The 12,777-nt window shown below is 42.6% G+C and overlaps 1 protein-coding gene across 2 annotated transcripts in view; it reads right to left on the reverse strand.

Moving 5' to 3' along the window:
- fhod3a (formin homology 2 domain containing 3a) overlaps positions 1-12,777 on the reverse strand; it is a 42,251-nt gene that overhangs the window by 23,815 nt on the left and 5,659 nt on the right. For both annotated transcript variants that reach the window (XR_011105759.1, XM_068747502.1), the window contains exon 3: positions 11,797-11,864. Coding sequence is in view for 1 of the 2 variants with exons in the window: in XM_068747502.1 (XP_068603603.1) it covers positions 11,797-11,864 (68 nt within the window). In the remaining variant the exon portion in view is untranslated. The remainder of the gene's footprint in view (positions 1-11,796; positions 11,865-12,777) is intronic.

Consider the following 12,777-nt stretch of genomic DNA (forward strand, 5'->3'; position numbering starts at 1 on the left):
ACAAATCCAACCTAAAAATCCAACACAGTTTGGTTCTCGGCAGTAAAGGCCTTTTGTGGAGAACACTGTATTCCCCTTGAGAACATTTATGACTTGTGTATGCTGCTTGATTTACCAACCTCAGTTACTAGGCTCCACCTTCCAGACAAAATTCTGGCATGCCATTGGCCAATGGTAAACCCGGGGCTATTTCCACAAACCAATGTCCTACACTCTTTTTGGAAATTTAAGGACAAAAGATGCTTAATTATTGCCTTTTTCTCATCTTTTGTTTTGGCTTAAATACTGAGCATAATTGAAAATATATAAAAACACAGGTCTGAAAATGAACACGGCCTACCTATCGTCGATAAATGACGTTATTCTATTCCCTGCAGTGGTGCACGTAGTGTACACAGTATGCAAACCTGCTCTGTGTTCCAGACTGCATTGTTTGGTGTGACATATCTCTATTTCTCATGATCTTGCAGCGGGCTAAGGTTTAGGCGAAGCAGGGATGGGTCACAGCTGGTGGTCCTGCATTTAAACCCAGTTTGAAATGCTGACTCTTGTTTCTGGAGGCTTTTGTTGCACCCCTCTAAAAAAAAAAAAGCCCCCCCCCCCACACACGGCTGTCTGGGTCAATCAGTCAGTCGGCTCTCAAAACAGGCGTTGGGATCTAAAATAAAGACGCGAGAGGAGCATGAAGTTTAATGTCACGCTGGGGAGCCTGATTCAATCCCAGGAAGTCTTTCCCCTCTCTGTGTCACGCTAAATATAGGTGGGTTGGTGGTATCTGTACAAAAATACTGCAACAAGCCCAGATAGCCGGCTCGGCCTTTGTCCAGATCACACGGCGGAATATGTGCCACCGTGTTCAGTCAAGGGGAAATGAAGTCAGCTGGATGAGACAGCTCCAGTTATTCCCGATGCAGTTTCACATGTGGCAGGAATTCCTTTAGTTTCCAGTTGAGAGACTTTGAAACCACTACTGGATTTGTTTTCCTGTCTTTTAAAAGGGGGACATTATGCTATCTTTACTGTATGCTTATATTCTTTTGACCTTTTAATGTTTCTCAGCTAGCATTAGCGACCAAAGGTAAATTTCAAAACGCACAATGCGAGGCCACGGCAGGGTCGTCCATTAATCTGTAATTAATGGACGCTTGATTTCAGTCTCATATCAAGTGAAGTGAACGAGAAACGCTGGCAGGCGGCCGAGGCCTGACTCCAGAGGACAACTCAGTTATTTTGTGACGGTGTATTTTTCAGTCTGTTGGTCTTGGCCTGCACGACGAGCGCTGGAGGCTGCTGATGGCACAGATGACGATCGAAGCCTCGTTAGCTCAGTGCGTGTGCGTGCGCATTTATGTGAGTGTGCATGGTTGTTTTTGTGTGTGTGTGTGTGTGTGTGTGTGTGTGAGTGCGAGAGAGGAAAGGGGAGCAAGAAGGCGAGAGTGAGACCTCCAATGTTTTCACTGTGGGATTTATGAAATTGAAAGAATGGCTGTGGCAGTGACATAAGAGAGACATCACAGCCAGCCAGCGATGACGCGTGCCCACACGAGCACGGACACATCGGGTCAGGCGGGTACAACAGACGTCTAAATGCAAAGCGCACTGTCAATGCAAACACTTTTATATGAATGCAATAAAGCCACACCTGTGGAAACAAATGGCTGCTGTATTTCAGAGTTAATACACTGATTTACAGGACAACACACACACACACACACACACACGGTCACGCCTGCAGACTGTAGCCTTGAACTGGTAATGGAGTTGTGAAAGAAGCTCACAAGCAGATGTCCTCAGGACGGAAACTCACCTCCATGCAAACGCGTAAAAAAGACATAAGAAATAGACAGTATCAGTTCCACCTCTTCTTGTCCGTTAGAAATCAATAAAGAGTTCTTTTTACTGCTGGCAATAGCGGGTTTAATGTAGGCTGTAGAACTTTCTTTCTTTACATCCATTAATGCCACCATCAATACCACCATCAATACCACCATCGATACCACCGTCGAACTAAAAGCAACATAAAATACAATGAAGTACAAATAATTGCATACAAATAAATATGTAAACGTAAATAACATACCTCGCTGGCTGACCCTTACTTCGAGGCAGAAATGAGGACTTTTAACTTGACGTAACTTTTATTGATCTTACTTCGCCTTCTCCTTAACTAGCGTGCATCATTAATTAGTGCACGTGCGGAAACATTTTACTGAACATTAGTTCCGACCCTGAAACGATCAAATAACAATAAATATTTAAATATGCTTAATGCAAAAACTAAAATAGATAAACGAAAATTATGGCAGTAAAACTCCCACCAAAACACAAATCTATTGTGATTTCACTTTAACATACATATATACATAACATATTCAAATTTGTAACATTTACTCTGCTTCTAGCAATAACACAGCTTCATGTATTGGTCTGTCAAGATACACTGGTTTGACAGTCCTTTTTCCATCCTTATCCAAGGTTGAATCACTGAGCAACAGCTTTACGTTTCTGATTCTTCCATCCACGCCTGGATAAAGTTCTGTTCCTCTTGCTAGTTTCCACTCTTTCTTTTCTACCCTCTTTTACATAAAAAGGTCCAAAACAGTCCATACCACAGTAGGAGAATGGGGGTGTAGATTCCATTCTATCCTCTGGTAAGTCTGACGTCCGCTGATCTTGAGTATTTCTCCTGTGCTTTCTGCAGGTAGTGCACTTGTAGATGTGTGAAGTAACTGCACTGCTGCATCCTGTGATCCACATTCCATTGGAACGTAGCTCATCGACAGTTATTCCTCTTCCATGATATTTCACTTTCTCATGGCTTGACTTGGGAATAATGGCAGGGTGTTTGATGTGTGGATGAAGAGTAGACCTCGTTAAACGTCCTCCCACCCTAAGTACTCCCTGCTCATCAACAAATGGACTTAGGTTGTTCAACTTGTGCGTCTTATCCTTGAGTTGAATGTCCTTTCCTTTAGTTAAGGCTTCGATTTCCTTGCTGAATGTGTTTGCTTGTGCTTCAATTACATCTGGAAATGTCACTTCCTTTATTTGTGTCTGACAGATGTAATGAACTTTATTCTTTAGCTTTGTACTTTCCTCAGTCTTTGGTATTTCTTGTCTTGCAATGATGCGGTGACTTACTCCAATCGCATCACAGGCTGTATCACGAGAATCACAGTAACTTATTATGCTCCAGCCTAAATCTGTTTTCTGAGCATATGGCTGGTTTTCTTTACCACATACGACTTCTCTTGGCATTAAAGCTTGTGGGCAGTTGTACCCTAACAGGAGCCCTATTTCACAATCCAGTGGTGGAGCAATATGTTCAGTGAGATGCTCCAAATGTGACCAGGTCCTTGCCGTGTCTGGAGTTGGAATGTGATTGCGATTAGCAGGTATAAAATCACGAGTGTAAACAACCGGCACTGTGAGTTTCTTCTTGGAAAACAGTCCTCTTACTTGCAGAGCTTCAAGTTTAGTACATGGTACAGTTGTTTTCTTAGACGACATAGTTGATAGTTTGAGCTTCACTTGAGTTTTGGTTGTGTCCAAATTGTCTGATACTTCCTTGAGAATGAATGATGAATCACTCTGCGTGTCTAGAAGAGCGTAGACCAGTACTTCTTTGCTTGGTTCACTTTGTGTGGATACATAAACGGGCACTATTGCAGATGTCTGTGTATTACTGCTTTCGTGAGTTACTCTATTGGATGTACTCTCACTGACTATGTCTTGTAACTGTGCTACCTGTTGTGTGGGTTCTTTCTTTGCACTTACTTGTTCTTTCTTTGGCTCTTGTCTTTGTCTTTCTTCATGCAGGCATGTGGGATGAGGTTTTGAGCATGTGCTGCATATCATCCGTTTGCTGCAGTTCTTGGAGAGATGTCCACCATTTAAACAACCAAAACATAGTTTTTCACTGTGAATGAACTTGACTCTCTCAGTGACTGGTTTTTCTGTGAACTTATAACACTTGTGTAAGCCGTGTCCTGCCTTCTTACAAAACACGCAGGAACCCGTACTTCTTTCAGTAGAATTTGTTGTGAAGATTTTTGCTGAATCTTGTCTCCATTGAATCGGTGCGAGTTGAGGTTTTGTCTTGGGTTTTTCAGGGTCACTTTGTCTCATGGCTTGGTACGATGTAATGGGGTTACATGCAATACTTGCCTCCTTTGACAGGAACGTTACAAAATGACTGAAGCGTGGGAACTGCTTGTGCTCCAGCTGATACTCTGTGGCTTTCCGGTTCCATCTGTTACTTAACCAGTCTGGGAGTTTAGCAGTAAGTCTTTGGTTCTCAATTCCATCATTGAGGATGTTGAGATTCTCATTGTTGAGCATTGCAGATTGGCAGCTTAATAAGAAGTCTGCAAACTTTCTTAACTCTGCACTGTCTTTTCCTGTGATTTTTGGCCAGGAGTGTAACTTGTCTCTAAAGGCCTTAGCAATGACAAATGGCTCGCCATAACGTTCATTGAGCATATTCCATGCTGCCTCATATGAATCTTCAGAGCCGATCAGAAAGTAACCATCTAAGGCTTCTTTAACAGAGCCACCTACATACATCTGTAGGAAGAATATCTTTTCTGCTGTGGGAATGTTCTTTCTCTCTATTAAAGTCTGAAAAGATGCTTTCCAGTGCTTAAACTTAAGTGGATCCCCACTAAATACTGAGGGTTCTGGTATTGGTAGTCTATTGGCTGATATAGCTTCTGCCAAAACCTTTACAAGCTCACCTGTGCTCTCTTGAGTGAAGCTTGGTTCTCTTGGTAGCAGTGAAGGCTGAAAAACAGTATTCTTGACCTCTGTTACATCTGCAGGCTTTACACTGACATGCTCATGGTTTACTGAAAAGTAATCTCCATCATAAACTTGTAGTTTTGCCTTTGCTGCATTGAGCCTTTTCAGATTTTCCAGTCTTTTAATTTCTCTTTTTGAATCCTCAACTGACTTTTTCCTTGCAGCACTTTCCTCTTGTTCTCTCTTTATCATAGTTGCTTTCTCTTGTTCTCTTCGTAACTTGCGCTCAATTTCCTCCTTTTCCTCTAGTAGGCGTTGTGACATAGCTGCAGCTTCCTTTTCTGCAGTTATGTGTTTTTCTTCTTCTTCGAGCATCTGAACCCTCTCTCTGTGTCTCTCTTGTTCAGTCATTATCTGCAGCACAGCCATTGTAGCTTCATACTCTGCAGCAGCTTCTTGTCTTCTGGCAGAGGAAACATTTGAGACATTTGTACCGACTTTAGATGGCCTATAGACTGAGACACTAACAGAGCTTGAGGAGGTAAATATAGAACTAGCATCAGGCCAAATGATAACCTCTTGATCTGCTCCTTTAATGCGAGATTTAGCATTTTCCAAAACAGCATTAGTTATTGATGTGCACTTGTCCAACTTGGAACGCATGTCATGAGGCGGTCCATCAATTGCTCTGTATTCATCATACATATCGTTGAGCTCATCTACTTCTCTCTGAACAGAATATATATGTTCTTCAAGAATGTCAACTGATTCTGCCTTGATTACAGATTTTTTAACAACCTTAACTAATGCTTTCCATCTTTCATAGATGCCATCAAAACGACGTTGGAGCTTTTGTAACTTTTCTTTGTGAAATTCCTTTCCCTTTTCTGAGAGCGTGCGATGCCTTTCACTTCTGCGCTGCTCTCCTTGCACTGTTTCTTCTAAACAGGCTTCATCCACGTGCTCTACTTCTGCAGCTTGTTCTGCATTGTCTACGTCAATTTGTGCTTCATTTGGTTCTGACATTCTTCTTTTTTCTTGAAACGTATTACTTGATGCAAATCTCTTAATTTGACTTGTGAACTTGGTTGCATTAATTCCCTTCTTACCTTGTTGTGCTGTTGTTGTCAGGCTTCACACAGTTCCTTATAGTTTTTCCTCCTTGCTTTTCCTTTCCAAACATAAACTTTAATGTCTGGCTTCTGGACGTCTTTGTGAGGAAGCAACTGGTGAACGTGTGTGTCCATTAAACATTTGCAGCAGCTTGGTCCTTGGTGCAATGCGCGACGTCGCCACCAGGGGGCCGGGAATCATGCAGGTCCGAGTTCGACTATCAGTTCCACCTCTTCTTGTCCGTTAGAAATCAATAAAGAGTTCTTTTTACTGCTGGCAATAGCGGGTTTAATGTAGGCTGTAGAACTTTCTTTCTTTACATCCATTAATGCCACCATCAATACCACCATCGATACCACCGTCGAACTAAAAGCAACATAAAATACAATGAAGTACAAATAATTGCATACAAATAAATATGTAAACGTAAATAACATACCTCGCTGGCTGACCCTTACTTCGAGGCAGAAATGAGGACTTTTAACTTGACGTAACTTTTATTGATCTTACTTCGCCTTCTCCTTAACTAGCGTGCATCATTAATTAGTGCACGTGCGGAAACATTTTACTGAACATTAGTTCCGACCCTGAAACGATCAAATAACAATAAATATTTAAATATGCTTAATGCAAAAACTAAAATAGATAAACGAAAATTATGGCAGTAAAAGACAGGTTTAAAAATACAGTATCCAAACACATTCCAAGAGCAGGACGTTCTGCGTTCCCTTCGAATGCCCCCCATGGGAACCACTGAAGTATCCTTTGAAACCACACACGGAGGACTACACCGGGACAGTTACCTACGACACAGACACAAACGCACCGTGTGTTACCGCTGCGATGACAGGCATGAGCTCAACGGACAGACACACACCGTGAATTTATGGTTAAATCTCAAATGCATCCCGCTGGATTAATATATCACGGCGACGTGCTGTAAACTGCAAAGCAATCTGGGAGAAATAATAATGTCAGCAGGGCATCATGGGAAAGTGAAGGAAACACGTGGGAACTAGTCGGTGGTGTCTCGGTTTCATTGGGGCTGCGGATCAGGGGGGAGGATGGTCGTCCACCTGTTAAAGGGTCAGTGGTAATCCTGACCTCCTTATCTTCATCATGTGAAAGAGAGTTAAAGAAGATGTTTGATATCCCTCTGTGGGCACAGTGCATGTAAAGCAGGCAGCAACTGGCTCTCTTAGCTTAGCATGAAGACGGTACAGCCTCGCTTGAGTTAAATAAACGAGACCAAATGTCTTGATTTGCATACAGAAATTTAAGTGGTGTCGATGCTCTCATCTAATTTCTTCGTCAAATCAGTAATCTTAATTTTTTTAAAGTAGCTCTATATTTTTTTATCATATATTACCTGGTTCTTTTTGTGTTGCCTGATTTTCTGCAGCTTTCAGCAAGACGCTAAAGCGGACTGTGGGAAGTGTTCTTGTGTTTGATCTCACACACACGGAGGTTTGTGTGAAACAAGAGTCCAGTGTTTTCCCTCACTCACCCTTTATCACCTGACCTCACTCAGTTCTCCCCCGCTCTCTTCCTCCCTCTGACATCACACCCTTGGATCATGTCATTGTTAGTTTTATTTTTTTTTTTTGCTCTCAAACATTGAAGGTGAATTATCATTTGCAGGTTGTTTAATTGTCTAGACCGCCCTTTTATCGGCTCTGACGCTGTCATTTAACCAGTGTCTTTGACGAACAGCCTATCAGATACACTTCTTGGATATGTAGCGAGAGGGAGCTTGACAAATAGGGAAAGGAAAGGAAAGACTAAAGCAAGGGAAACACGGTGCCAAAAGCAAAACCAGCGCAAGACAAACAGCAGCCTTGGTGGGTAAACACAAAGGACACTGGAGGATATTGTGCTGCTTGCTGAGCGGTTTAAACTGAGGGACACTTTGCTTGGGCTCATACCACACCTGCCTGTTATTACACTCCTCCCTTGCTTCTACTGTACTAGGATGTATGTGTGTGTCTGACCCTAATACAGCAGGCATGACGACATATGACACGTGAGTACCGCATAAAAGAGGAACGCCACACAGTCTTCATGGGACTGGGAAATATGTGCGATCTGCCATCATCCAATATTGAATATATACCTCGAGATGTATTCTGAGCTGAGTTTTGGCTTACAGCATGCATAGTACAAATTACCATGTAAGTTTATTTGTGTGTCTGGGAGCACAAAACAACACACACACGCACACACACACACACACACACCCTGCAAATAAACTAAATGGAGTCAAGCTATGTTATAATAAGACACACCAGAAAGGGCTTGTTTAAGGAGCACAGTTTTTATTGGTTATGGTATGGAATGGGTTTCGAGTCTGTCCAGCCAAATTGCTCCCTAAATGATGCTGCCATGTTGGGAACGTCAAACTAAAACATCATTATAGTAAAGACGAAGCACAGTGCGTGCTAAACTTGACTAACTTTGTCACTTTGGTAACAACAATTCAGGTTTTTTTTTACCCGATCTGGCTGAGGATATCTGTCTGGCAGGTGCATTTCCTCCTTGCTTTGTTTCCCCCTTGTGTTTTCTTCCCTAAGTGATTTACCAATTCTGGGAAATCGTCCCTTTCCCCCCCCGTCTTCTTCCACAGATCCTAAACGCATCATCTCTGGCTGAATAAGATGCCAAGCCAAGCAGATGTGTTCTGGTAGTTTAGCTTGTGGCAATTGCAATGTTTTAATACATTATGCAATAGTTCCAAAATGATTATAACAGAGCAGTCAATGGTATTTGCAGACACGCTCGGATGCATACAGTATATGAACTAGCTCAGCTTTTGGCCCACCACATCCACGGAAAGCAAAAGCACTGAGACGGACGCAGAGGTCCCACCACGCCGCAACAACCAAACAACCCGATCTGCACTATGAAACCGGATTACAGTACACGACAACACAAATACATGCATAAGCGATCGGATTGTATTTGAAGCGATGAAACAAGAGGGTGAAAATAACTTTTTTTAATCCTGGACACTCTTCTCCAACACGACAAAGCACAACAGCTGCAGGACAGATGAGTGCTACAGGCTGTCCTGCAGCAGCGACTGCTGTTAAACTAGTTTACTGCTCCACACCTCCATCCCTAATGCCCCATCAGCCCTTCCTCTGTGTTTCCTACAGCAGCAACGAAGGCATGGCTCACATGGGGGCGATTTTCTCAGTAGCTCCTCATGGATCTCAGCTGCTGGTGGGGGCAGGGAGGAAACTATTTGAACGATTTCTCATTCCTTCTTTTGCGAAAGGATTTGCTGTGAGCAACCGATCTTTACCAGCAGCCGGGAGGTGTTTGAACGAAAGCAGTCAGGAGATGCAGTGAGAAGATGACTAATAAGGGATGAAGGGGAAATTATGCCAGACTGAAAAGTAGTCCAAGAATGTAGGCACAGGTTAGCGCGTATATTAGAGGGCAGCATGTCGGGGAAACCGTAAAACCTGTCTGGAGTTTTACTACTGCAGAGCCACAGATGTCTTGCACCGTTGCCCCCTCCCAGCTCAACCATTAGCAGGCATCATCTTCCTGTCACACCATGCGCCTTATCTCCAACAGCGGAGGGAAACCAGCACAGTAAATTACTGTTACATCCTGCTGTAGTCCTCTCCTACCATCCTGAGACCAGGCTGCCCCCCCCCCCCTCCATCAGTGAAGCAATGGACTGTGTTTCATCGTTCAACCAGCAATAAGAACATTTTATTACACATATATGCAGATACAGAGATATATTTTTCTTTTATGTATCTTGCTGATGTCATCAAAGCATCAAATCCCCTCACTACATTCTATAAACGCAGTCACTAAGCATATATTTTTGTATCGTGGCTAAATATTAGAGAAAGGCCTTATATTTTGGGGGCAATAGGGGAAAATAATGACGGCACAAAAAACTCTGTAACAGCCGAACCAGACAAAGTCAAAGCCTATCAACCGTCACTCCATCTCAGCCTCCCGGCTCGCCTTCACAATACAGCAAGGGGTGATTAGAGACAGATAATTGGAGTGCAGAAATCCAGAAGCCAGATTTGTGTTTTTTTTTTTTTTTAAGGGGCTAAATTCCAGACATGAGCGCCAAGAGATTGAAAAAGCTCCCAAACACATGTGAGGTCTTTTGTTCTGTACTCTGGTCCTTTTGTTTCCCCTCCTGCAAAACCCATTACAGGGAGCTCTACCTGTCAGATAAGAGACAATCTCCATGTTTGATCACTTAAACTGTACTCAATTACCGCATCCATTTTCTTCAGGGGGAGGGACGGGGGACATGAGGCCACATGGGAAAGAAAGATTTGGAATTCTGACAACATTCTGAGAAGTAATGTGCAGATTAACATGAAATACAGTTATAGTTTTTGTCCTTATATTACTGTCAGAAGAACAAATCAACAACAACAATAAACCACACACAACATATTTCCTAAACCGGCTGCAATCAGTAGCAATTACTTTGTATGACGACAATATTAATCACAAGACGAGACAATCATGCATCACAATCTCATCGTCAGCCGCTTATCCGAATCTGGGTCATGGGTTTGAGCTGGAGCCTATCCCAGCTGGCGCCGGGCGGAGGCAGGGCACAGCCTGGACGAGTCGCCAGTTTATCGCAGGGCCACATAGAAAGGCAAACACCCGTTTATGTTCAAAGTCAAACCTACAAGTCAAAGAAGCCGGAGAACCCGGAGAGAACCCACGCAGACACGGGGAGAACATACAAGCTCCACACAGGTGGGACTGAACTAAGGACCTTCTTGTTGTGGGGCAACAGCACATTGGAAATGTGGGACTGTCTCAACACATGAATCTTCTGGGACGTCACAAGGACTGGTACCTTCAGGGTAATAGTTGTCTTGTTTCCACCGATGAAACTCGAAACAAAACTAATTATCTGTATCATTTATCGCACAAACCTTTCAACATTATTGCTTAAATGTCTACCGTTTATTCGCCTTTCTTCCGTTCTGTATACGCTTAGAGAACAGAGTTCGCCGTGCAGCTTTCCTTGCATGCTTCTGTGCTGTCAACACATTCTAAAGATAACACCTCCACTTCACCACCCCCCCCCCCCCCACCCCACCCATCAGCTGCAGTCTACAGCAACTCTGCTGCAACAGAGAGGGCTAAAATTAACATCTAAACAAGGGGTTGTGACGAGAGGGCAGGCCACAGGATCAAGAGAGGAGAGACGGGGAGGAAGTACAGGAGAGAGGACACAGACGTATTGAGAGACAAAAAGACAAATGAAGATCTATATATATAAAGGTAAATTAGGAAATATTATGAGGTTTCGGCAAATCTAAACCAAATTTAGAGACACTCAAATTACTGTCCTCAAAACAAAACAAAACAAATCCTAAATCAACCTTTATTGCAAAGTGGGAATTGTGGACGTGTCACAAAAGCCTCTTGGGTGCAGACACATTAACTTCAGAGTAGATCTTACACCAACGGTAAGACTCGAGGCTTTGCCTCATCTCATGCACAACAGAAAAACTCATTAGCTCACGCACACACACACATCACAGAGCATCCTTAATCCCAAACTGGCGAGTCTGAATTTAACTTGATCTTGCCTTCGGAAGGGGTGCCAAGAAATGCCAGGCAGCGGCTCATCCCTTAAACTCACTTTTTACCACCAGCGATAGACGACAAGAAAAGAGGCAAGAGAACTATAGTGCTCGTTATATGATGGCCGGTTTATGTTAAAGTAATAAGAGCAGAGACACCAAAATAGCCTGGCAGATTGTGTTTTTTTTTATAGATCAGTAACATTAGGTACATGATAAATCAGTCGGCATCTTTAGCATATCAGCATGCTAATATTTATAAATTAGATTTGAAATAGCATTTAGATTAGATTTGAAATAGACCGTTTCTGAGTCTGACTCATGTATAACTCATTCTTAATCTCGCACTCACCAATGCAGGAGTGCACACGGACGGTTAGCTGGGTCCGTAGGATGACGCTGTGCTTCTTCCCTCTCGCCCTGAAACAAAAATAAAGAAGAAGAAGAAGCAAATAGAATGATTATTGATTCAACAAAGTCTTTATTAAAGCAAACGTTTCATTTTCACAAAGTGGTATCGCCTGAAGCAAGCATGATGAATAGTTCCATTATGCCCAGTGTCCTTCTCTTGGCATAAAGAGTGCTCTTGCTTTATGATCTATATGAACACTGATTTAAAAAAAAGAATATCCTGAAAGATGTGAGCCTGCACTGGAAAAGGAAGGATTAATATCTCACCCATCCTTCCAGTTCTTTTTGGAAAATAACTTTTCTACATGTGTCATTTAAAAAGAAAAAAGAGAAAAAAAAGAAAAAACATTTTAAATAGATTTTCAAACAAGGACTTGTTTTTAATCATCCAGAGGACACTGGCATGATGGTTGCATACAAACAGCAGCCGGCATCTGACCTCAGCCCATATACTGATACACATCTGAGCCTCGAGGACAGACAGCAGAAATGCTGGAGTAGACACAACACAAAAACACCTACACAATGTATTGTGCCACCATGGGTGTACGTTGTAGTAAATTATGGTGGTATTTTGAGACATCTCTTGATAAAATGTAGTTGTTATTCTCCAATTTGTATAGAAGCTCATCGTTCATTTGCATCACTAGCATGCTGGTAGCATCAATCCGTGTAGGCAAAGCACTGCTCTGATAACACACACCACTGCAACGCACCCGTGACACATAACATAGCCGTGAGGACAACACAAACACCCAAATAAAGAGGCCGGCTGGTCACTCAAAGTTCTCAGCTTTGCTCAGAAATAGACTAAAATGTTAGAGTGATCAGTTGAGATGCTCATAAAATAAATTGAAAATGTATTTATTTTACTCAGAGAGATTCAACCCATCCCAAAATGATGCATGTGCTGGATGTGGGA

The sequence above is a fragment of the Brachionichthys hirsutus genome, chromosome 13, assembly GCF_040956055.1.
Source record: "Brachionichthys hirsutus isolate HB-005 chromosome 13, CSIRO-AGI_Bhir_v1, whole genome shotgun sequence".
Lineage (NCBI taxonomy): Eukaryota > Metazoa > Chordata > Actinopteri > Lophiiformes > Brachionichthyidae > Brachionichthys > Brachionichthys hirsutus.